Source organism: Podarcis melisellensis (genome assembly GCF_964234715.1).
Source record: "Podarcis melisellensis genome assembly, chromosome: 9".
Lineage (NCBI taxonomy): Eukaryota > Metazoa > Chordata > Lepidosauria > Squamata > Lacertidae > Podarcis > Podarcis melisellensis.
Window position 1 is genome coordinate 65,455,061 of NC_138541.1, and position 27,035 is coordinate 65,482,095.

The 27,035-nt window shown below is 43.3% G+C and overlaps 1 protein-coding gene across 1 annotated transcript in view; it reads right to left on the bottom strand.

The window, feature by feature from the left end:
* Positions 1-27,035, bottom strand: part of TBC1D19 (TBC1 domain family member 19) — a 75,887-nt gene that overhangs the window by 36,787 nt on the left and 12,065 nt on the right. The window contains exons 7-11 of the mRNA XM_081924535.1: positions 23,779-23,825; positions 20,713-20,823; positions 18,281-18,353; positions 16,707-16,745; positions 11,686-11,798 (exon numbers count right to left, since the gene is read on the bottom strand). Coding sequence (XP_081780661.1) covers positions 11,686-11,798; positions 16,707-16,745; positions 18,281-18,353; positions 20,713-20,823; positions 23,779-23,825 — 383 coding nt within the window. The remainder of the gene's footprint in view (positions 1-11,685; positions 11,799-16,706; positions 16,746-18,280; positions 18,354-20,712; positions 20,824-23,778; positions 23,826-27,035) is intronic.

The window sequence follows — 27,035 nt, forward strand, 5'->3', positions numbered from 1 at the left end:
CACCAGCATCTTTGTGGCAAGTTCTACCTCTCTCAGCATAGCGTCTATAACTAAGGGCATTTATTTTGTGCACTGGGGGGCTATTACACCCAGTGGCGTAGCGTGGGTTATCAGCACCCGGGGCAAGGCAAGTAATTTGCGCCCCCTAACCCATGGATTTGTGCCCCCTAACCCATGAAATTCCCTAACCCCCAGATGTTGCGCCCGGTGCGGTCGGCCCCCCCTGCACCCCCCACGCTACGCCACTGATTACACCGACAGCTTCCGAGGCCGTATTCTATGACACTGGCCATATTTGGTTTGCAAAGTCCACTTTGCCTACTAGAAACCCCAAACCCAGCAACTGGAGTCAGGTGCAGAATAGTGGATGGGTAGAGGAAAAGCTTGTGGTGCTGGAGGAGACTCTTGAGAGTCCCATGGACTGCAAGAACAAACCTCTCCATTCTGAAGGAAATCAGCCCTGAGTGCTCACTGGAAGGACAGATCCTGAAGCTGAGGCTCCAATACTTTGGCCACTTCATGAGAAGAGAAGACTCCCTGGAAAAGACCCTGATGTTGGGAAAGATGGAGGGCACAAGGAGAAGGGGACGACAGAGGTCGAGATGGTTGGATAGTGTTCTCGAAGCTACCAGCATGAGTTTGACTAAACTGCGGGAGGCAGTGGAGGACAGGAGTGCCTGGTGTGCTCTGGTCCATGGGGTCACAAAGAGTTGGACACGACTAAACAACTAAACAACAAGAAGAGGAAAAGCAAAATGCTAAGTATTGGGTTAGGGGGCAGAACCAATTATCAGCTGCTGATGAAATCACGCAAGTGAAATACTTCAGAGAAGGTCTGATATGTGTGCACTTTTAACTAGTCAATATACTAAACTGCCTTATATGAGTTATAGGGAGCGGGTAGCGCTGTGGTCTAAACCACTGAGCCTCTTGGGCTTGCCGATCAGAAGGTCGGTGGTTCGAATCCCTGTGATGGGGTGAGCTCCTGTTGCTCTGCCTCAGCTCCTGCCAACCTAGCAGTTTGAAATCACGCCAGTGCAACTAGATAAATAGGTACCTCTGCGGTGGGAAGGTAAACGGCATTTCCATGCGCTCTGGTTTGCGTCACGGTGTACCGCCAGAAGCGGTTTAGTCCTGCTGGCCACATAACCCAGAAATCTGTCTGTGGACAAACCTTGGCTCCCTCAACCTGAAAGCAAGCTGAACGCAGCAACCCCATCGTCACCTTTGACTGGACTTAACTGTCCAGGGGTCTTTTAAAAGATAAAGGTAAAGGACCCCTGAAGGTTAAGTCCAGTCGCAGAGAACTCTGGGGTTGTGCCGCTCATCTTGCTTTACAGGCCGAGGGAGCCGGCGTTTGTCTACAGACAGTTTTTCCGGGTCATGTGGCCAGCATGACTAAGCCACTTCTGGCGCAACAAAACACCAAAACCAGAGCAGTGCATGGAAATGCTGTTTACCTTCCCGCCAGACCGGTACCAATTTATCTACTTGCACTTTTGGTGAGCTTTCAAATTTCTAGGTTGTCAGGAGCTGGGACCGAGCAACGGGAGCTCACTCCATTGCAGGGATTCGAACCGCCGACCTTCTATTATCGGCAAGCCCAAGAGGCTCAGTGGTTTAGACCACAGTGCCACCGCGTCGCAGCCCCATAGTCACCTTTGACTGGACGTAACTGTCCAGAGGTCCTTTATCTTTACCTATTTGAGTTACATCATTGGTCCATTTAATTCATCACTGACTGACCACAGTTCTCTTAAGCAAGCCATTCCAATAACAACTACAATATAATTTCCTTCCTGGACTCATAAGCTTTCAATTCTTGATATATTAATTTTTTTAAAAAATTGAATAGGCTGTCCCACTTTTTAGTGAACATAGAATCACTCGGGACCTTTACTCATGCAATGGTACTGTTGTACAAAAGGAATGCTGGCCAAAAAACTACAGCTTTTCCCTGAAACCTTTAAAAACCCCAAACACACACCTTACTTTGTTTCCCAAAAATAACATAAAATAATGCCAGGAGTTTCAGTTTCAATGTCACCTTTGGTGGCATCATGTGGCAAAAGGTAAACAAAAAAGTTATATAAATATTTATTATCTGCTTATCACATGAAGCTTTTATTAATTTCAAACTGAAGAACCACAGCAAACACAATGATAAATAAATTACAGTATAGATAACAACCCAAAGAAGTCCTTCATGGTGACTAGTCAGTCTATAGTACAGTAGAAATACAAATCTAATCTCATCAGGTTTCCATAAACTAAATTTGAATTATTCACTACCATGACAAATATCTTGTTATACTGTGTGTGTTTTCAATAATTTAAAGCTCAGTGAAATGCAGTTATAGCAGATCCATAGCTCCTTCGCTTGAATTCTACATTTCACTGAAACTAAAATAAAAATAAAAACAGGGGCATCCTCTCAGAAAATCAAATCGATATTCTTAATGAAAGCACATGCAATGATATTACCATCGCTCAACAGCTTCCCTTACTGGGCTGGCCAGGGTATCCCAAATGTGGTGTTGGAGGAATCCCGAACAATAACTCTGGGTGATTTCAATATCCATGCCAAGCTGAGGCTGCTGTTGGATTAGCTCGGGATTTCATGGCTCCATGGCAACCATAGGACCGTCTCAGGTTGTTCCCGGCTGAATGCACAGGGCACGACATACCCATGATTTGGTCTTTGCTTCAAGTGGGGTGGGAGGTAATCTGGAAATAGAGGGGTCTCTGGGGATCCACTGTCATGGTCAGACCACTCCTGGCAACAGAGGTCACGTGGGGCTCTGGTGACAGAGGCAGATCAAGGAGGATGCCAGACTGTGTACCTGCTCCTTTGGAGAATACAGCTCCATCCAGTTGACCTATCTCCTACACGCAGGAACCACATACCCGCAAGGCCATTGCCTTTACACCATTGCTATTTGTCTGCTGAAAACAAGATGAAGTTAACCAACTGGCATGTATTGATGTTTTTAATTATGTGTTACGGATATTTATGGGCTGATATTCTACAGCAAAGGACACAGGTGGCACTGTGGGTTAAACCACAGAGCCTAGGACTTGCCGATCAGAAGGTCGGCCGTTCGAATCCCCGTGACGGGTTGATCGGTCCATTCTCCTGCCAACCTAGCAGTTTGAAAGGACATCAAAGTGCAAGTAGATAAATAGGTACCGCTCCGGTGGGAAGGTAAACAGTGTTTCCGTGCGCTGCTCTGGTTCGCCAGAAGTGGCTTAGTCATGCGGGCCACATGACCCGGAAGCTGTATGCCGGCTCCCTCGGCCAATAAAGCGAGATGAGCGCCGCAACCCCAGAGTTGTCACGACTGGACCTAATGGTCAGGGGTCCATTTACCTTTTATTCTACAGCCATACCTCGTGTTACGTTTGCTTCACGTCGCGGCTTTTCAGGTTACGAATGCGGTAAACCCGGAAGTACACTTCCAGGTTTGCCACAAGCGCAGAAGCAATCTGCACGCTTCACGCATGCGCAGTAGCGGCGCTCTACTTACGGACTTTTCGGGGTGCGAACGGCACCCCAAAATGGATTGCATTCGTAAGTAGAGGTACCACTGTATTTTGTATTATGTAAGCCAAATTGATACACTTAATGTGTGGCTTGTAAATATTTATAAAATAGATACATCTGGGAAATTTGGCAAGGGGTATTATTGGTAAATGGTTGCTTCCAACAAATAAATCATCCTGACTATTGTACAAAAATGATACATAATGAATTGAAAAGGATGTTTAAAATAACGTTTGTAAAAAAAACAACCCCCAGGAGCTTTTCTTTTGGGAATTATAGGGACAGAAGGACCTAAAATGTATAGAAACTTATTCATGTATGCGACTACAGCGGCAATAACATTACTCGCCCCAAATTGGAAAGAAGCAGAAGTCCCAGCAAAGGAAGAATGGATACAAAAACTTATGGAATATGCAGAAATGGCAGAACTTACCGGAAGAATAAGAAAACAAGGTAACAAACTTTTTTAAAAAAGAATGCAAATGGTTTATTGAATATTTACAGATAAACTGTAAACAGATAAGAACACTGGCAGGATTACTGAAATAACCTGCAGTTTTATAAGAGTATATATTTAACGTAGATGAATAAATGAAAAAATTAAGTTAATTGGGATATGCAGAAGGTATTAAAAATAAATTTAAGGAACTGTAGAAAGAGGGGGAAGGAAGTCAAGTTTTGAAATGTTCAAAATGATTGTTAAATTGGTGAAATGTATAAATCTGAAATGCATAAATAAAATTTTAAAATAAAATAAATAAAATAAAATGTGTATATTTTAACAACACACAATTTGTTGTGATTATTTATATCTCATAATAGCCACAGAAGGGGAGACTGCTTTCAACCAGCCTGCCTCAAAGCTGCCCTAGTGAGCATCAATTCTTCGAGAGACAGTATGACAAGAAATCTGAAAGGAACAAACCGGAGAGTGCTCCTTATTGTAGGCATTCAGTCATACCTAACAACATAATATGCACTTTTAGTGTTTTCCTACCAGGATAAGACTTGCAATACTGCCAGCAGGTGTGCATGCACAAACTCCCTGAGATGCTATAATTCTTTGAGAACAATACATCTGGCGCTTTCAGTGTTCTGTTGTTAATTTCAGTGACAAACTGACTGGTTCAACTGAATATTCAGCTTCTTGGAACGTGGACACATTTTCTATTATTAGACATAAAGAAAAACCCTAATAGATTCTAGAGTTCCATGTGATTTTAATATACGTACGGTACTTCCTGCCTTTCAAATACATCATTGTGTCCTATGAATTTGTGCTCATATATCCAAAGAAGTCTGTAGCATGAGTACGTTAGCCTTTTGCTTATTTTTATGTTTGTGCCCCTGTAAACAACCTATTTGTATAATGTTGTTCTAAACTGCAAATTGGCATCTGTACCTAAACTTCGTGGAACACAAATTGGTTCAAATTAGATGTTCTCCTCTGAAATGAGTGTATTTGAATGTTCACACACTTCTCCCAAAAAGCTTCTGCTGTACCTTTCAGTGTCTTAACAAAATTTATTTCTCTAAATAAGATTTAGAGGTTCAAAAAGTCTTCAGTTTGTAAATACGGAGAAGGATAAATGGAAATTGGCATACATTAACAAAGAAAAAGTAGCTCAGTCATTTAGTCAGTTACAAATGGCACAAGGGAGAATTCTAGAACCAAAACTTAACAGCACGGCTGAATTAGAAAGACATACCACACTTTCTGATTTAACTGCTTCTAAAAATTACACTATAAATATATATTTTTAATTGTTGTGCAATAAATATACATATCTATGACAGTCAAAATTATCATACTAAAATATACTTGAAATCCATAGCTAGCGTGATTTGAATCTTTTAGGATGGGGAGGGGAGATGAGTAAGTGAAAGCGTTTTGTAAAATTATGCAAGGAGTGACTCACCCTTTCTCAGAATACTAGAATCCAGGTCAGTCAATAAAGCGGAATGGTGAATATGCAGTAACAGCAGAAAGAATACTATTGGCCCAAAAATGGAAGCAAGAAGAATTACCAACAATTGAAGAATGGAAGATGAAATTAATGGACAATGCGGAACGGGAAGGATCCGAACCCGGAGGGACCAGAAGTTTACCAAGGACTGGAGTAAATTTACGGATTATTTGAAAAGTATCTGCGATGACCAGACAACGTTTGTAGGTTTGCAAGAAGCTCTGTGAGGACTAATATTAGAAATATTGCAAAAATGCAGAAGGAGATGGGTTGTGTTAAAAATGTAAAGGCAATATTAAGTTAGGAAATGCATAAGAAGTGAATAAGACGGAGGATTGTCAGAGGTGCTGATGGAAGTCTAATAAGAGGGTATTTGTGATGAATTGTGTGGTATGTTTTATAATTTTATATTTTAAAACTAAAAAAATATATATTTTAAAAAATAAATAAAGCGGAATAGTAGGAGATTCAGGACAGATTAAACAAAATATTTCTTTCTCTGGCTACCTCAAGATGTGGTGACACAGTTTAGGTGGCTTTCAAGGGGCATTAGAAAAAGTCATGGAGGATAAGTCGATCAAGGTCATGGTGGCTATATGCTTCTGCCAGGATCACAGATCCTCTGATTGCCAATTGCTGGAAAACACAAGCAGGAGTCTACTGCTACCCTCAAGTCTTGATTTTGAGGTTCCCATTGGCTTCTGGTTATCTCCTGTGGGAAACAAACTGATGGGATTAGAAAGGGTTTTGGTCTTAATCCAAAGAGATTCTTCTTGTGTTATCAGATTAGCCATGCCAGAAGTTCTCAAACTATGGACCACTGGAGGTATGCAAGTTCCATTCAGTAGTCTGTGAAAAGGCTTCACAGTACAGTCGTACCTTGGAAGTCGAACGGAATCCGTTCCAAAAGCCCATTCGACTTCCGAAACATTCGGAAACCAAATCGCTGCTTCTGATTGGCTGCAGGAAGCTCCTGCAGCCAATCGGAAACCATGGAAGCCCCGTCGGACGTTCGGCTTCCAAAAATAGTTCACAAACCGGAACAGTCACTTCTGGGTTTGCAGCATTCACGAGCCAAAACATTTGAGAACTAAGCTGTTCAAAAACCTAGGTACAACTGTAGTTGAGAATATCTTCATCCCATCTGACATAATTTATTTTTAAAAATCAGAGCCAGATTATCAAACAGGCTAAGGTGGCTTTAGTCCTGGGGAAACCTTTAGTCAAAAACCTAGGTACGCCTGTAGTTGAGAATGTCTTCATCCCATCGGACACAATTTATTTTTTAAAATCAGAGCATTTGGGGAAATGATCTTCATAATATAAATGCTGGAACAGTTGACTTATTTCCCCTAAAAGACTTTGGTAACCTAGATGTGTACTTTAATACGTTCAACAAAGAAAAAAATATATTACATGGCCTGAGACTCTGGCAATTTTCAATTGGTCCACAGAAAAAACAGTTTGCGAGCTGACATATTGGATTTTGGGTGTTTCACAATGACTTACAATGACTCCATCATAATCGTTGGCTCCCCACCCTATAACATTTCTTGCTACGGGCAAGGTTCATACTTGGTTGCTTGTCTGCACAACACTGAAAACAGCTTCTAGCTATGATTGGCAAGATTAAGGACAGATCATCTGATAAGACAGAACTGCATGTCAGTGAGCTAGGGCACTGTTGGAGCAGTTTCAAGTAGTTGCTGTGTGGCAGTCCGAACTGACCATTTCTTTAGATATTTTACTTGACAAATTAAGACAAAAATATCACAAATATGGTACCACTACTGTGGTATGTAGTGAAGTCAGCCAATTACAATTAATCTCTCTCATCTGTTTACTATTAGAAAAGAGGAAATAAGCAAGGCTTTAACTGTCAGAATAATTTGGAACAATTCAGAGTTAATTAGCCATCACAACATTGGTACAATGTTTTTCATTATGACAAAAGTAGCGCTTTCTCTTTCAACAATGTATAATCCATTACTTCTTGGATTATTTATTCTTGATGGTCTGATGTAAGTATATGCACCAAAAAGCCAAACATTTCCCCCTAAGCTTAGCAAAATCTTTTCCAATAGTGCTTTTAAAATACTGAAGTCTGTTTTCATCGTTAGATACAGCTATCATCTTACTGTCAACCCACTCCCAATCATATATAACAAGGAATAATATAAATTCTTTCTCTCTCTCATGCACTCATGCATGCCACTTATTCATCATCTGTCCATGCCTTAAAGGTAAAGGTAAAGGTACCCCTGCCCGTACGGGCCAGTCTTGACAGACTCTGGGGTTGTGCGCCCATCTCACTTAAGAGGCCAGGGGCCAGCGCTGTCCGGAGACACTTCCGGGCCACGTGGCCAGCGTGACAAAGCTGCATCTGGTGAGCCAGCGCAGCACACGGAAACACCGTTTACCTTCCCGCCAGTAAGCGGTCCCTATTTATCTACTTGCACCTGGGGGTGCTTTCGAACTGCTAGGTTGGCAGGTGCTGGGACCAAGCAACGGGAGCGCACCCCGCCGCGGGGATTCGAACCACCGACCTTTCGATCGGCAAGCCCTAGGCACTGAGGCTTTAACCCACAGCGCCACCTGCGTCCATGCCTTACAGTACTCTTAATTTCAATTAACTGAAAATAATATCTTCATATCTACAGTATCAAGCATGTAGCACAATACTCTGACTAATAAAGACTAATAAAGTCATGATCTCTTTAGCTAGGCTGTGTTGAGCATTTTAAAGAAAAATTAAGGCAACGTTTACTGCAGCAGAGAGGTAGAGCAGCACATCAACCAAATAGTAAACATAAAGCAAAATGAGCAAATGTAAAGTAAAATGAGCAAACCAATTAAATATATGGTCATGTTGTGCTGATGCCTGATTATCGTCTTCCAAAGAAACTACTCTATTCCGAACTTAAAAATGGAAAGTGTAATGCTGGTGGCTCAACAAAAGAGGTTTAAAGACTCTCTCCAGGCAAATCTTAAAAACTGTAGTATAAACACCGACAACTGGGAAACACTGGCCTGGGAGTTCTCCAATTGGAGAACAGCCTTTACCAAATGTGTCATGGGTTTTGAAGACGTTTGACCTCAGGATGAAAGAGAGAAATGTGCTAAGAGGAAAGCATGCTTGCCAAACCCTCACTGTGATCTACTCTCACCCGAAAACCTCTGTCTCCACTGTGGAAGGGCGTGTGGATCCAGAATTGGCCTCCACAGTCACTTACAGACTCACTCTTAAAACTGTGTTTATGGAAGACAATCTTACTCGGCTACGAGTGATTGCCAAAGAAGAAGAAGATACAAACACACACAAAACAGAATATGCAAGAAGGGGAGTTGTGTGGCTTATCAGTAATGATGTCACAGGCCCTACCTGGTAGCTGAATGTGATACCTATGCCACTGCCTAATCTGTGCAGGGAGGCCGTGTGAGTACAGGAACGTATGAGGAAGACCTGCACATATTCAAAAGAAGAAGGAAGCAGCTACCCCACAGTGCTGTAGAAAGAAAGGAGAGAAGACCTATGGAGAAGTCCATTTTCAATAGGAAGAAGGTGTGACGTGGCATAAAGGCTCGGGAAATTATCGGGAGCAGTAGAGGAAGAAAACAAGGCAAATGAATAGAAGCACAGGCTAGGTGGCATGTTCAGAAAAAATACTGAAGCAAAACGTTGGGCAGCAGAGACAAGAACAGGAGCTGAAAAAGTATTGGGGAGGCAAGAGAAGTAGCGTTACTCCAGAGGGGAGGTCATTTATGTCATTCCATGGCATGCCAGGTTTTCACAGCAAGGAACTGTTGTTGTTGTTTAGTCATTTAGTCGTGTCCGACTCTTCGTGTCCCCATGAACCAGAGCACGCCAGGCACTCCTGTCTTCCACTGCCTCCCACAGCTTGTTCAAACTCATGCTGGTAGCTTCAAGAACACTATCCAACCATCTCGTCCTCCGCCGTCCCCTTCTCCTTGTGCCCTCCATCTTTCCCAACATCAGGGTCTTTTCCAGGGAGTCTTCTCTTCTCATGAGGTGGCCAAAGTACTGGAGCCTCAGCTTCAGGATCTGTCCTTCCAGTCAGCACTCAGGGCTGATTTCCTTCAGAATGGATAGGTTTGATCTTCTTGCAGTCCATGGGACTCTCAAGAGTCTCCTCCAGCACCATAATTCAAAAGCATCAATTCTTTGGCAATCAGCCTTCTTTATGGTCCAGCTCTCACTTCCATACATCACTACTAGGAAAACCATAGCTTTAACTATAAGGACCTTTGTTGGCAAGGTGATGTCTCTGCTTTTTAAGATGCTGCCTAAACAGCAAGGAATAGGTTTCTCTTATTTGAAATGTTCAACTTACAGTGGTGCCTCGGGTTAAGTACTTAATTCGTTTTGGAGGTCTGTTCTTAACCTGAAACTGTTCTTAACCTGAAGCACCACTTTAGCTAATGGGGTCTCCTGCTGCCGCCGTGCCGCCGGAGCACAATTTCTTTTCTCATCCTGCAGCAAAGTTTTTAACCTGAAGCACTATTTCTGGGTTAGCTGAGTCTGTAACCTGAAGCGTATGTAACCCGAGGCACCACTATACACAGTTCTACATACACACAGACATAATTTTATTTGTATGCTGCCTTTCCACAGTTCAAACTATGCCCAAGACAGCTTACAACATGGAAACAATACATAAAAGCAACACAACAAAAGTCACAAACACTAAATAAAACATTTAAAAAATACAAAACCAAACTGAATAATTTCTATGCGATCGCAACAAAATCTAATATACCAAAAAGCCAAAGGGCAGCAAGGTCCGCGACTTTTGTAGAGACAGGACACACACGGAAAGCGTAACACAGCAGCCATGGCCTATGGGGAGCGAGGCACGGGGGCAGTGAAAGCAGCCTCAGTATCCTTGCAGAGCCTCTGCACTTGTGAGGACGGGAATGAGGCAGGGCAAAGTCATGGGAGCTCTAGGAAGGCAGCTCCACAAGTGGATGAGCACCTGCAGGGCTGCCACTCCAACTTCACAGTATAGAAATATGTGGTCCGAACATCTTCCGCGCATGCAATGGCAGGGTGCCCTTAAACCTTCCAGACTGAACTACGCAGTGGTAAAAATCAACTGGGCCATCCGCTCTGCGATTATATGTCTTGGCGGCCAAGTGGTTCACCATGAGGACATCAAACCCAGCAGGGTAGAATTATTCAGACCTGACGGGGTGCACCTGACCACCTTAGGGAATGAACTCTGGTTGGATGGTATCAGGTGTTGCCTGCAGGATTGGTTGTCAGGATGCTGAGGGGTTTTTTTCAGCTGTAGGTTGTCTTGGTGGTGAGACCGCAATTTCATGGTCTCGGGTGGTGGTTTTAGGGCTTGGGCAGAATCTTTTCCTCTATCATTCCTAAAGGGGGGCGTGCAGTGGTCACACAAGAGCCAGTGTGGTGTAGTGGTTAAGAGCGGTAGTCTTGTAATCTGGTGAACCGGGTTCGCGTCTCCGCTCCTCCACATGCAGCTGCTGGGTGACCTTGGGCTAGTCACACTTCTTTTTAGTCTCTCAGCCTCACAGAGTGTTTGTTGTGGGGGAGGAAGGGAAAGGAGAATGTTAGCCGCTTTGAGACTCCTTAGGGTAGTGATAAAGCGGGATATCAAATCCAAACACACACACCCCGCGGTGGCATTTCAGGGTTCCCCGTTAAAGGGTTTTGTGTGAAGGGAGTCACTGGCCGTACGGTGATAGGTTGCCAATAAACCAGTTCTGCGGGGGGGGGGGCTTGCTGTGTAAATATGTGTTTTGCAGTGCCCCCTCCGATCCGATTAACCCTGCTGTGCCTCAGTCCCCCGGACCGGGGGTCTGAGAGGGATACAAGCCCAATGCCTAAGCCAAGGTTTCCTCCATTTGAAACTGATAATAAAGTTGTGGCCATTTTAAATCCCAAAACACGTTGTCATGTGGGCTGTCTCGCGGGGGCGCAGGGGTCTCCACCTGAGCACGCAAAATAAACTAGGGAAAGAGAGGTTCAGATAAAAAAAGTCAGAAAAACACTGTTAAATGAGCACAAACACCCTTGCGTGACCTAAACTAGCATCACGCTTAATAACGCAGCCAAACGTTGTTTATAATTTAGCTATTGGGTATGTAGCTACTGCAAGTCTATATTTTTACTACACTTTTGCTACTTACCTCGGGTTGACTGGAAACGTTCAGAATCAGGGCCCACAACTCGGCTCGTAGCAAATTTGGACATCCCTGCCGGACATATTGCTGAGCTGCTGCACTATCCTGCTCCATTAAAACTACAAGAAATGCAGGTGTTAATAATACACACAAAAGACATACAAACACATTTCGGCTTTATATTTTATTAGCATTTCAATTAAGTGTTCCCCCAAGACAATTTAAGATGGCAGGGGGGAAAAACCTATCATTTTTTTGGCTATTCCACAAATATGGATATGAAGCCTGTGCAGAATTGGAGGCTGAATCACACAAAGCAAGTTTTCAAAATAAAGGGGATTTTAAAGCTAAGAATACCACATTTGGTTAGAAGTCACATTTACAGCACGGTTCTATACACATCTACTCAGAAGTAAATCACACTGCGTTTTGGGATGCTTACTATGGTTAATATGTAGGACTGTACTCTCAGTTAACGTAATGATAATAAATGTCTTGAATCACCAAGCTGATTGCCATGGATTAGTAATTTTAGTTTCAGACATTATTTAGTATTTCTAAAAATAAATTCTGTGTGTTCTCTTCACTTCCGGCACGTTCACACTATTTTTCAAACCTTTTCCAACAGTGGCACTACAGCTATAGAACCTGTTGCCAACTGTGGTACACAGTGCCTCATTACTGCTCGCCTTTAGAAAATGCTTTAAAAACCTATTTGGGGGCTGTAGAACTGAATTTGATTTAGGTTTATTTATCTATTGGAGTTTGCTATTTTACTGGGCTGAATGCTTTTTAGTATTACGGCTGGTTCTATTATTGTTTATTTTAGTGCTATGTTTTACTGTTTTGAGATTTTTGTTACTTCCACCCTGAAAAAGGTAAAGGTACCCCGACCGTTAGGTCCAGTCACAGATGACTCTGGGGTGCGTGCTCATCTTGCTCTATAAGCCAAGGGAGCTGGTGTTTGTCCGCAGACAGCTTCTGGGTCATGTGGCCAGCATGACTAAGCTGCTTCTGGCAAACCAGAGCAGCGCATGGAAATGCCGTTTACCATCCCGCCAGAGTGGTACCTATTTATCTATTTGCACCTGACGTGCTTTCAAGCTGCTAGGTGGGCAGGAGCTGGGACCGAGCAACGCCGTCAAGCTCACCCCATCACGGGGATTTGAACAGCGACCTTCTGATCGTCAAGCCCTAGGCTCTGTGGTTTAGACCACAGCGCCACCCGCGTCCCTCCACCCTGAAAAGAGGCCTATAAATATTTCAAATTAAATACTACCCTTATCCATTTGTTTTGTACAAATATTCCATTGTGTGAATGGCAGGTATTTCTGCAGCTCACCAATTCTCTATCACCTGCAAGTCCCTGAACCCTCTGAAAAGTCACTTTCAAGAATCTCCAAATCTTCCATATCCATAGTGTTTGAGGTGTGTTAGGCTGCAAATGGTATGTGTGAAAAACTGGCGAGGCAACTGATTGTGCAATTTAGGATTCAAGCCATTGATCATAATATTTCTGAAATATTTATTGGGTCTGGTGGGCTAATTAAAGGGAGCCTTTTCAGTTTGGAAGTGCTTTTGTCCTTTATGTTAGGCCAAAGCAGTTTTAAGTAGAGGTGTGTAGTTTTATTAATGCCACCTTTCAATAGCATGTGCCGTATAAAGGGTAAAGGTAAAGGTACCCCTGCCCGTACGGGCCAGTCTTGACAGACTCTGGGGTTGTGCGCCCATCTCACTTAAGAGGCCAGGGGCCAGCGCTGTCCGGAGACACTTCCGGGTCACATGGCCAGTGTGACATCGCTGCTCTGGCGAGCCAGAGCTGCACACGGAAACGCCGTTTACCTTCCCGCTGGTAAGCGGTCCCTATTTATCTACTTGCACCCGGAGGTGCTTTCGAACTGCTACGTTGGCAGGCGCTGGGACCGAGCAGCGGGAGCGCACCCCGCAGCAGGGATTCGAACCGCCGACCTTTCGATCAGCAAGTCCTAGGCGCTGAGGCTTTAACCCACAGCGCCACCTGTGTCCCATGTGCCGTATACACCAAAACAAATGTGCATGGAGTCATCACATGTATGCCCAGTTTGCATATTACCTCCTAAACTGAGGGGCTCAGCTCACTTGTATGTGGCTGAAATGAATAGCAGATGTGATTGCCAATATTCAATAAATATATATTAGCATGAATACAGTACCAGCTTTTTTGTGGTGTTCTTTTCACACCTCAAAACATCCCTAGAATCAAGGATGAGAGTATTTGCTCTCTAATGAAGCACCTTAGCAATTATGGTGACAGATTATTGCTCATAAGTCTTCCTCACATTTTACAAAGGAGATTTTAAAGTATTTAGGAAGAACACATTTAATAATTAAGTATCAGCATATAGTTCACAGTGAAGAAAGAGGAAAAGAACTGCCTTTCTGATCTTTGCGCGGATGAAGTTGAGAAATACTTAGCAAAGAGAGAAGGTGAGCGAGCTCTTATCTTGAGAGACGAAGAATCCATAGTTTAAGGTTGGTGTACGTGTACAGTGTGTCAGAGAATGGACATTTATACAAAGGGGAAAGCAGTTGACAGTGATCAGTTAACAAAGGAAACTATTAACTTATACCCAGAACAACAAGAGCAGACTGTGGGTTCTGGTGCAGAGCAAACTGCTGTCGCTTAAGGTCAAAAAGGTGGCAGAACAGCTTTAAAATTTATTTCTAGAGGGAAGACAAAAGGAACTGGGGCCCATCCAATTCAAAGTGCTCAAAGTCTGCTAAATGGGAATACAGCAGCACTTGAAGCTTACAGCAGGACATGACAGGCAATTAAAGAAACCAAGGACATAAAGGAAATTGAACATGCTAAAGGACTTTGGGGGAAGTGCTGAAATTCAGTGGCGGAGAATGTCCTGTCTGAAACCTTAGATAGCAACTGCAAGTTATGGCAAACGATACTGAGCTACAAAGACCAAAAATTTAACTCAATGTAAGACAGCTTGCAACAAGAGGAATGCAACATACTGATGCATATATGATTTAGTTTGGTTTTGCAGATCTCTACTCCTGAAGATACCTTTGAGCCACTTAACTTGTTTCTTCCTAACATCTGGATTGCAAAAGAGAAACCGAGTATTGACCCACAAAGTAAAGGTTTGAAAGAGACAATGCTACACCTGGCAGTAGATAGGGATAGCACTAGTGAAAATGCCAAGGCGGGTATGTTTATGCTTTTCTGCTTCTTGGCAAGGTATACACAAACCAGAAATAATTTCCTGGGGCTGTCGGCCAAGATAATACATGGCATTTCCTGGCTAAGCAAGTGGCACGAATATTAAGGCTACCCAATTAGCAGCAAGTCAAAGATAACTCAGTTAGTAACAGATGCCTGCTTAAAGGCTATCTGGGACCATGGAAGAACTTTGATGCCAGCCCCCAGTAATTAGGACATTGCTGGAAAAACAAAACAAAACAAAACAAAACAAAACAGAAGGCCTGCTTGAGAAGTTTAAATGTGAAGATTAACACCTTTGATGACTAGTTTGGTCAAGCTTGCAGTGCATGAGTCACACAGTGAGATTATGACTCAACACAAATCACACTTCCTATTTTTCTGCTGTCCACCTACCAGGGACCTCCTGCATCCACACATTTCATTCCATTCCCCTTCCCTTTTTTGCATTTTATATTCAGTGAAAAGTGATTATCCAATATTTGTAAAAAAAAGGTAAAGGGACCCCTGACCATTAGGTCCAGTCATGGCCGACTCTGGGGTTGCGGCACTCATCTCACTTTATTGGCTGAGGGAGCCAGCATACAGCTTCCGGGTCATGTGGCCAGCATGACTAAGCCGCTTCTGGCAAACCAGAGGAGTGCACAGAAACACTGTTTACCTTCCCGCCGGAGCGGTACCTATTTATCTACTTGCACTTTGATGTGCTTTCGAACGGCAGGAGCAGGGACCGAACAACGGGAGATCACTCCGTTGCGGGGATTCGAACCGCCGACCTTCTGAGCGGCAAGCCCTAGGCTCTGTGGTTTAACCAACAGCGCCACCCACCAATATTTGTATTGAAACAAACTATATTTTTTTAATGGCTTTGTACAGATCTGAAATGATGCTATTAAATCAAGGTCACGGATGTCTAGGTTACTTTCATTATCATCATCTACTATAATTTATACCCCACCCAGCTGGCCGGTTTTCCCCAGCCACTCTGGGCGGCTCCCAACATAATATTAATAATATTCTATTAATTTAAGTGGTTGCCTGATCAGAAGCATGTCATTTTGGGTTTTCTCCCTTCCCACCCCAAATTATCATAGTTGTCATGCTGTCTTTTAATATAATTTAGAAGAGGAGAATGTGACACGGGCATGGCCTAATTCCTTTCACAGTCACTCTTGTGAAAGGAAGGCAGAGAAAAAAATAATTTGTTCCATGTGAGTTTGATTCCGTTTAATTAAGGCGTAGGGTTGATTTCCTTTCAACTGGTAGAATAATGACCTTATTTGAAAGGGCATAGCCATCCTGCAAGCTGACTTAGTGCTACGTGTTTCATTAGGTTTTGGACTAGCGACTAACCACCTGGAAGAATTAAAGTTATATTCTTATCTGATGCAGGGACATAAACTCCATTAACACTAATGAGAGTTCTTTGTGCACAGAAGCAACTCTGGTGATTTTAAAATAGAATTCAAACTAGGAATTCAGCAATTTGGAATAAAGCTGTCATAAAAACACACACACACACACACAAACTTCGTTTTTAATCTACCAGCTGTGACACTCTTTATCAAGAACCCATAAATCTCTAGCAGTTCCATCACGTTAAAAAGGTACAAGTTACATTTTATTTTACATCATTTACAGTGCAATTCTACGGATGTTTACTCTGAAGGAAATCCCAATGCATCCAGTGGAACTTAATTTCTAGTATTTAGAATTGCAGCCTTATTACGCTTCATACCAGACAAAACAAAGAAAACCCACAGAAAAACTTAAAACCCTTGTAATTTGTTTACAGTCAGTATCCAATTCTTACCTTTCTGACCAATACGTAGATGTTCATTTTCAAAGAGTTCTAAAACAGCAAGGCAAGAAAAGAGTGCAAAGAGTTCAAAACTATATAAACTTTACAGAAGGACTTTGATTTACTGTATTTTTCGTTCTATAAGACGCACCAGACCACAAGACGCACCTAGGTTTTGGAGGAGGAAAACAAGACAAAAAATATTCTGAATCCCAGAAGCCAGAACAGCAAGAGGGATCGCTGCGCAGTGAAAGCAGCAATCCCTCTTGCTGTTCTGGCTTCTGGGATAGCTGCACAGCTTGCATTCGCTCCATAAGACGCACACACATTTCCCCTTACTTTTTAGGAAGGAAAAAGTGAGTCTTATAGAGCAAAAAATACGGTAATTTGAAGCAAGAGTTTGTTTTTTTAAAGGAAAACAATGCTGGTTCTCTCTCTCTCTACTCTAAAAAGATTAAAGGGCAGTTTAAGGATACGGTTATCAGAACGCTATATGAGATGGAAATTCAGAAGATGGGTTTGTGCATGTCCTTATCTTAGCTTCCCTGTATAGCCTGTTAGTGCGCTATTTTAAAGTATCATTTTATTTCGTTCTCTCCCTTTGTAAACCACCTTAGGGGGGGAAATTAAGGTCTAATTTTTTTTCTGTCTAAAATAAACAATGTTCTTCAAATCTGCTATTTCTCATTCATGAGAAAGATGCTTCAACTATAGTTATAGAACATCAGCAGTGTTATTAATTTCCACCCATTTAAATTTTGATGGCTATCTGCTCATTCCCATCATGAGACAGGTACTATTTCCAAGTGGTGAATGCATTACCAGCAAGGAAAGCTTCCTGTAATTTAGAAATGGAGCTGAAGAGGGCATATGCTAATCTAGTTAGATAATAAATAGAACACAAAAAGATGCCTTGAGGCTCTAACTACTTTGCTGTAGCACACGTTTTGTCCTTCATCAGTTGAATAAAGATAAATCAAGATAATGTTAGGTATACAGAGTATTCTATACGCAGTATGAATGCTGCTGGAGATAAAAGCCCTAGCCGCAATAACATTGTTCATCTCTAAAGCATTGCAACACTTTCCCTCTTGCTATTCTGGATTAATCTGTAGTTCTAAACTACTAGGACCATTCTGCCTGACAGCTGGTTTTCAATATGCAGGGATTTTGTCTGAAGAAATTGCTAGTCATGTGATCCCACACCTGCACTCTGAAGTACAGACCAAAGCTTACTACCTCAGTGACAATTAGTCCTACCTTTTTTGGATTAAAAGATTTACATTCAGTCTAGGATCTGCTATTTTCCAAATCAGACTTCTCACATTTGCTTTAATAAAAGCAGTGTTTTAAATTTTGCCAAATTCCAACCAAGAGAGGGCTCCGGGAATGAAGATACTGTGCTCAGTAAGTTTTGGCTTTTCCTGCTATCATTACCATACAAGTTATACTTGCCAAATCTCTTCCTACCACAGTGCAAATAAAGACACAAGAATTGTCAATGGAAAAGACGTTAGCATCTATATCTCACACGAATCCTTGTAAGAACCAAGAACAACTTTACTATTTTAAACAAAGGCACTAACCTGGAGGAACATGTGCAGAATCATCAATATCCAGCTGGCCAGTGTTCAGGTCTAGCTCATTGAAATATTCTTTCTTGAGAAAAAATGTACAAAAAGCCAACAAATATTTTATCAGCAAAGGATATTTCTTTAAATTTTAATTAGTTGTCAACAAAACTCCAAATTGCTATCAATTAGAAATATGATTTACTGTATTTTTCGCTCTATAAGAAGCACCAGACCACAAGATGCACCTAGTTTTTGGAGGAGGAAAACAAGGAGGAAAAAATTCTCAATCTCAGAAGCCAGAACAGCAAGAGGGATCGCTGCGCAGTAAAAGCAGCAATCCCTCTTGCTGTTCTGGCTTCTGGGATAGCTGCGCAGCCTGCATTCGCTCCATAAGACGCACACACATTTCCCCTTACTTTTTAGGAGGGGGAAAGTGAGTCTTATAGAGCAAAAAATACGGTATACTACAATTGTCATCTAGCCCAGTCCTCCAACTTAGGAATGAATCAAGAATTAAAAGCAGAGAGGCTCAACTATGTGGGTACCCTGTTAAGATTTCTTATGAGCAGTACTGCAGTGGGCACAGCATGCTGTTAGCAGGACTCCCAACTTGATTTCAGCCACATCCCAAGCAATATGTCACCTAGTATTCTGTAGGGCAGTGGTTGCCAATCAGGGGTAATATCACAAATGTTATGGTCTGTTTTAGTGCTGTGCAATTTTTCAATATATTGGCCAAAATCGGTTTTGAAATCACACCGCAATAACGATTTTGACCCAGTGTCAGGCTTTGGGGAATTGGCTCCCTCCCCTTTGGCTGCAGATTATCAGAACAAAGGAAAATGAGTCTTCTTACCAGTTACAAACTTTAATAATCACAGCGACAGAACAAAGAACGCATCTTCTACTAATGGCAGTGCTCCCAATTAAAGAGCCCACCCCCTTCGGTCCCTATGAACCTACGTCATTTCTACGTCTCGTAATCTGAGCTTGTCCCCTCTGTGCATTCTGTTCTGCCACTTTCTGAGCCCTTCTCGGCTCTGGAGAGGGTGGTGGAGGAATGCTGTCTGTGAATCTGTTAACCTTCTCCCTTCCAGTGTTTCTTTTCCTAGCTGTTCCCCATCCAGTATATCCCAGCTTCTGCCTTCTGAACTATGTCCCTCTGCAAACCACTGTTCCAAATCTATATTGTCCTCCTGCTCCTGGGGAGATTCAGGATCTGGATCAGGATCAGGGGGAGGGCAAGGCTCCCACCATTCCTCCTCAGTGCAGCCCTCCGCAACACAGTCCCTGACACCCAGCAATACGCAGCACTTTGTAGCTCCTTGCGCGAGGGGAGAGAAGGGCAGTCGATTTCAAGGCACCACCAATGATCTCCGCTGGTGGTGCTGCCGATCCGAGCTGCCTTCCCTCACACTGAAGGAGACCAGGGTAGTCAATTGCAAGGCACTGCCTTCCCCTCATGCTGATGGAGACCAGGGCAGCTGATTGTCTTCACTTCAAGGCATCGTGGCACTACGTTCCCTTGGCAGCCACAGTGGACATGCTCTTTGCTGGCTGCTCCCCTGACGGTGGCTAGATGTACCCCCCCATCCCCGTCCACTCAAACCATGCAGTGAGGTGACTCTACTTCCTCTCCTCCCCCTAACCATCCAATCTCCGCGGCTGCCCCTTCTCTTATTCCCACTCCTGAGCTGCACATACCCCACCCATCCGATCTCCGTGACTGCTCCTTCCCTCATGCCCACGCCTGATCTCCCATTTCAGACATCGTGATATATCGGAATATCGCGATGTTTAGCTACTGATATATCACAATGCTGAAAACCAGATATCGCTCAGCTCAGCCCTAGTCTGTTTTTTTCGAGCATACCTAAAATCCTTTGCATATTTTGGGTTACCCCACATTTTGTTCAAAAAAATTGCTTTGCAGAGGTAACAACCATAAAGTTATCAACATTTTAAAAAGTAGGGGGTCCATGGCTTGGCTTTTGAAAAAGAGGGGGTCCTCAGTAATTAGCTGATTGGGAACTGCTGCTGTAGGACATTATTTAAACATATAAAGTAGTGGGGAAATTTCCACCAGGAAACTCACATTGCCCCTGGATGTAAATTGCTCACTCGGCTTCTTTCTTCAACACAAGGACTTGGGTCCTTTGCTCGGCCAGAGCTCAGTAAACTCAAATTCTTCCCCCACCTTCCAACTGTCCTTTCCACATTCTCCCCTCCAAAATGTTGTTCAGAGCACTAAGCAGGCAGTGGTCACAATAAAGCAAATAACAAGAACACCCACTGAAAACCTATCTGAAGGCCCAAACAGGAACTGTGAATGTTCAGTATCTCACAGTTAAGAAAATCTAGCTCTTTTGTTCATATATACTTATTTCTACTATTTTAGAAATGCTTTTGAATGATGAATGATATTTAAAGATAATTATTATTACCAGTTCAGGGATGTCCTTCACTTTCAATGGCACCTGAATTAATCCCAGGTGGTTTCTAAAACTAGGCTGCTCACTGTTTTCATAATTCGGATTGCGAAGGTTCATCAATACCTTTAAGAAAAGCAGTAGAAGTTAGTGTTTTCTATTGGCCTGATCAAGCAGGCTGTTCTTATGTTCCCATGTTCATTCATCACAGTAAGCCACTGTCAAATATTTCTGATTGCATGCTATGGTCCTAGGAAGCTTCTCTGGACTTGTGCTGTGTAAAGACAAGGTTAAAGAGACAGGAAGAGTCTGCTGTAGTTTTTTCATCTGGTCTCTTTTGTTTATATGAAACACTCCAGCTTGTACATGAATAATTTCTCTGAGTTAATACAGGATTATGGACTGAATATAAATTTGTAGATGCAGGCCAAGCACTAAAAGGTTAACATTCAAAGAATGTCAAGAGATGTCAAGAAACAATAGAAAACACAAGAGACATAACAAAACACTGTTTATTTATGCAAAGTGTTTTCATAAGGTTAAACTGAGACAGATTTAATTAGCCTTAATTGCAGATAAATGCTATAGTTACATTATAATTCAAGCCATCAGCAAAATAAAAAACAACAACCCAAGAACATTTAAAGTTCAATAGTTCAGGATCGCAACGTAAGCCTTCTATCTACATTTGCATGAGTGCAATAGAATGTTCATTAATATATGCAAATTAAGCTATGATAGAGTCAACCAAACTAATGGCATTTGCAATGCTAAAGTGGAAAGACATTCCTATTTACACAAGGGAATTTTTCAAATATGAGACTTTCATTTACCTTCACAAACGGCATATCCATATGCTTGCTTTCTGTTCTGTTGTTTTTATTAGGCAAGCTAATACAGATTTACACTGCCATACGGAAATAGTTCTTGGAAAATAAGATACCATACTATTTTCATGTTCAAAAGCTCTATCAATCAATTTTGTAGCCACTGGTTCAGGTTTCTTCTGCTCATGCTTTTCATTTTGGATTTTAGTAGTTGTTTCCTTCTCTTCTCATTAAAATATGTCGCGCTCTTCCTTGCACAACTGGATTTAGACCTCTCTCACTTCTGAAGCCACATGGTAAAACGAGGACATATGACCTTAAATATGGGGGCAGGGCAAACACATGGGAAGGGGGGTGCCCAAAGGGACACTCTGTGTTGTCCTCTAGCTGGACCAAAAGATTGAGGACATGGATTGTCAAACTGTTCTGGGCGCCATGAAAGTCCCTTGGAAACTTTAAGAGCTAACCGCTAAGAAGATTTGTAATGACAGGGAAGCTTTCGTGAAAAGCATTTCCACTAATCACCACTATTGATCTTCTCCCTGCAGTGTGTAGCTACAATGTAAAGGTAAAAGTAAAGGGACCCCTGACCGACTCTGGGGTTGCGGCGCTCATCTCGCTTTATTGGCTGAGGGAGCCGGCGTACAGCTTCCGGGTCATGTGGCCAGCATGACTAAGCCGCTTCTGGAAACCAGAGCAGCGCACGGAAACACAGTTTACCTTCCCGCTGGAGTGGTATCTATTTATCTACTTGCACTTTGACATGCTTTTGAACTGCTAGGTTGGCAGGAGCAGGGACCGAACAACAGGAGCTCACCCCGTCGCAGGGATTCGAACTGCCAACCTTCTGATCAGCAAGTCCTAGGCTATGTGGTTTAACCCACAGCGCCACCCGCATCCCAGCTACAATGTACAACAATGCAACATATGCAGTGTTATGGTGGAATCCAGAAAGCTTGACCACTGCAATGCATGAGCCGAATGTTTTTTGGGAGTTTGCCTTGGCAATATGAATGGGGTTTAATGAACAGAGAAAGTGTGAAACTACTGACCTAGGATACAATGAAGTAACGCAAGTGAGAATAGAGATACAAGACGCAATGGGTGTGATCCAGTGGTGACTGTCCTCAGAAAGGAATCTGTTGGCCATACAGGGGAGAAATTGCCCATACAGTGGTACCTCAGGTTAAGAACTTAATTCGTTCTGGAGACCCATTTTTAACCTGAAACTGTTCTTAATCGGAGGTAAAACTTTAGCTAATGGGGCCTTCTCGCTGCTGCTGCGCCGCTATTGCGCAATTTCTGTACTCATCCTGAAGCAAAGTTTTTAACCTGAGGTACTATTTCTGGGTCTGTAACCTGAAGCATCTGTAACCCGAGGTACCACTGTATTCCATCTCAATCTGCTTCAGAGGTTTGGGGAAGATTTGGGGGATGTTGCAGAGGGGGTTCAGGGCACTGGAGGGGCAAGGAGGATCATCAGAAATGGCCTCTGTCCATGTTCCGTGGCCAACATTCCCATCTGATGAAATGCAGTCCTTATATTGACAGACTACTGTGCAACAGACTCTTGAATTGCGATTCTTACAGCTGAGCAGAATTTGAACGCCGACACACAAGCTGACAGAATTGCTAAATGTTGTTTCATTTCTTTAGTCTGTGCCCAAATAACGAGTTAAAGCTTACTGGGTGGAATTCATCTTTGCACTAATTTGATTGTTCCAGCAGTGCAAGTAATTCTGATTGCCAGAGGAAACAATCTCCCATCTCCCCCCACCCCCCCCCACCGTTCTGAGGGTTTTCCTGGCCCATCCAGAGCAGATCTGGCTGAGCTATTTTTTGCAGGGCGGGGAAGGAGAAGGGGAGGAGTAAGCCCACTGCACTTGCAGGAAGCCTTGCACTGTCTTCCGCTAGCATGCCAGGTTAGCTGAATCCGGCCCAGTTTATGGAATTTATGGCTAAAACACTCAAGGAAGGTATGAAACAGGAAGTGGCCTGGCAGAGAGGAAATTCAGCCCCCAAGCCTGTGTTTCCCTACACCTGCCATAGAGGAACACCACAAACCTTTTTGGCTTTTAGATATTTCCCAGTCCTTGTTTCCCCATTTTACTTCCATAACCATGCCTGTAGTTTAAGCCGTCGCTTTGAACTGGCAAAGTCTATATGAACTTCATAACTCCAATAAGACCCTTCATATTTTATTGTATAAAGATCTATAAATACATAATTGAAGATCTTTTTTTTTTTTTATTACCTCAAGAAAATCTTTAGGTGCGTAAACGGGCCTGAAGAGACTTAGATCTGAAATGAATAAGATACATAAAGTTATTTGATTAAAAAGAATTGTCTTTGTGGAAAAAATATCAGGAGTGGTCCACAGCTTTCATCAGATTCTCAAAGGGGTCCCATTTGCCTAATGCGAATTAAAGCAATATGTGTTCATATAAAATAAATTTTGAATATACATTCAAAGCAAATTCTGAAGCATGCAATCTTATCATCAAGTATCAGCTGAAGTGCAAAGACAGCTGTTAAAAGCTAACATAATGGCCAGATGTTATCCACATCTACATGAGATATTGCCGCTTCCTTCCAGAATTCTGCCAGTACCTAGGAGACACTAATTTAAGCAGTCTGCAGCCTCAATCTTAGGGTGCAGAACTAAATGCAGATATCATGGATTTAACTACAGCTTAATCTCCGCCCTGTCTTAGAGAATCTAGTCTAATGAAGTGTTTTGAGAAACTCAACAGCTTGCTCACTGTTTTATGATGTTTTGGTAATGCTCAATGGTGAACTTTGGAATCCCTAATAAATTTCATCTCAGCGAGAAAGTATAAAAAAGCCTTGGCCCAGTATACCTGAAGGTGAGTCTCCACCCCCATCACTCAGCCCAGACACTGAGGTCCAGCTCCAAGGACCCTTGGGCGGTTCCCTCACTGAGAGAAGCGAGGTTACAGGGAACCAGGCAGAGGGCTTCTTGGTAGTGGCGCCCACCCTGTGGAATGCCCTCCCCTCAGATGTCAAGGAAATAGACAACTATCTGACTTTTACAAGACCTCTGGAGGCAGCCCTGTTTAGGGAAGTTTGTAATGTTTGATGTTTTATTGTTTTTAATATTCTGTTGGGAGCCGCCCAGAGTGGGCAGGGTATAAATAATAAATTATTATTAATGATAGTAAGACCCAGAAGCTTTTGAAATTAAGCTGAAGGCCACATGTCGCTGTAGGGCTGCCAAGCTGGACCTTCAGCAGACTGCTTTCCAGTCTGAGTTTGAGATTTGAAGCAACTTACTCATCCTTGCAGGGTAACCTGCACACAAAGATGGAAAAGGGAAATGCAACTCCATTAGCTGACCTGGACCTCTCAGCAGCTTTAGATGCCATGGTATCCTTCTGGGCTATCTCTTGGGAGTGGATCAGGAGGCAATGGCCCGAGCACTTCTGTATTATTTTTATTATAACATTTGTTAGGCTTACACATGCACATTTACACTCCAGGAGGAGTTTGGATGGAGTTTGGATTTGATATCCCGCTTTATCACTACCCGAAGGAGTCTCAAAGCGGCTAACATTCTCCTTTCCCTTTGTCCCCCACAACAAACACTCTGTGAGGTGAGTGGGGTTGAGAGACTTCAGAGAAGTGAGACTAGCCCAAGGTCACCCAGCAGCTGCATGTGGAGGAGCGGAGACGCGAACCCGGTTCCCCAGATTACGAATCTACCGCTCTTAACCACTACACCACACTGGCTCTGCTGAAGTACAAAGTACTGAATGATATCAATGAGATGTATTAATTTGTGTCCCTTCACTGTCAGGCGGCAGAGGAACCAACCCCCATGGCAGGTTGCCAGGAACGGACAATACAAGGGAAAGTCCTTACCATCTGCTTTTATTCAATATTCACAGAATAATGGCGTTGTCCCGAGTGAATCTCCACCCTCTCTGTCTCTCACTTCCTCATGCGTCATCACTATGGGTGCTGAAAAGTGCCCTCTGCCTTTGAGCTCTTTGCTCTCCTACTTTCAAGGCCCGCCGGGTTCTGGGAAGGGGAGTCTGGAATGCTTTCTAAAGACCCTGAGACTGTCAGCTGTCGCCCCCCTGCTGCTGCTGCTTCTTCCTCCTCCTCCTCTCCCATCATTTCCCAGCTTTCCCCCTCATCTGCCTCTGAGCTGTGACCTCTCTCAAACCCCTGTTGTAATTCTGAACTGTCTTCTTCTTCTCTGGAAGGGACAGGCTGGAGAGGCGGTCTCCACCATTCCTCCTTTGCCCAGTCACTGACAGAAGGCTTTGTGAACTGGTGGAGGCTTCCATGAGCAGAAATGGGAAAGGTGGGGGAATTTTATACCACCCCCCTTGGTAATCCTCACAGAACTCTAGCCCAATGGTTGCCATTAATTTGATTTTGATCTGATTTTGGAAGGAATTGGTTTTAGAATGCTGTATTACTTTACTGTTGTTAGAAGAAGAGGAGTTTGGATTTGATATCCCACTTTATCACTCCCCTTCAGGAGTCTCAAAGCGGCTAACATTCTCCTTTCCCTTCCTCCCCCACAACAAACACTCTGTGAGGTGAGTGGGGCTGAGAGACTTCAGAGAAGTGTGACTGGCCCAAGGTCACCCAGCAGCTGCATGTGGAGGAGCGGAGACGCAAACCCGGTTCACCGGATTACGAGTCCACCGCTCTTAACCACTACACCATGCCGCTCTGAGCCCGGCTTCGGCTGGGGAAGGTGGGATATAAATAAAACAACAACAACAACAATAATAATTATTTTCACTCTTTCCCCTTCCCTCTACGCCCCATCACCTACAAAGGGTTGGGGAGCCTTTGGAACAGGATGGGGAGTGGCTTGAGGGATGCAGGGGGAAAAGGAGGAATTTGTGTTTCCCCTCCCTTTCTATTTATAGACGCCTCTGTCGTCTCTGCCATTATGGAGCCAGGGCAGGTCCCTGGGTTTCTCAGCGAGCAAAATAGCAAGGGCAGATAACTAGAATGCAGGCAGTGGAAATCTTACAGTGAATATGACAGAGTGCGGGTGCAAACACATAATCGCGCCTACCAGATGGCATTGGCAGCAGCAAAGAAAGCTCTTGAGCTGCACTTTCTAGGAGGCTGGTTGGTTTCAACCTTTCTTCTGGGTCACTGGATCCCTAAGGCCAACCACAATAGATTCACAGGAGGTCAATCCAGTTACAGTGGTGCCTCGCAAGACAAAAATAATCCGTTCCGCGAGTCTCTTCGTCTAGCGGTTTTTACGTCTTGTGAAGCAACCCTATTAGCGGCTTAGCGGATTAGCGCTATTAGCGGTTTAGCAGCTATTAAAGGCTTAGCGGCTTAGCAGCTAAAAGGCTATTAGCGGCTTAGCGGCTTAGAAAAAGGGGGGAGCGAAAAAAATCGCAAGACTCGCAAGACGTTTTTGTCTTGCGAAGCAAGCCCATAGGGAAATTCGTCTTGTGAAGCGCATCAAAAAACGGAAAACCCTTTCGTCTAGCGGGTTTTTCGTCTTGT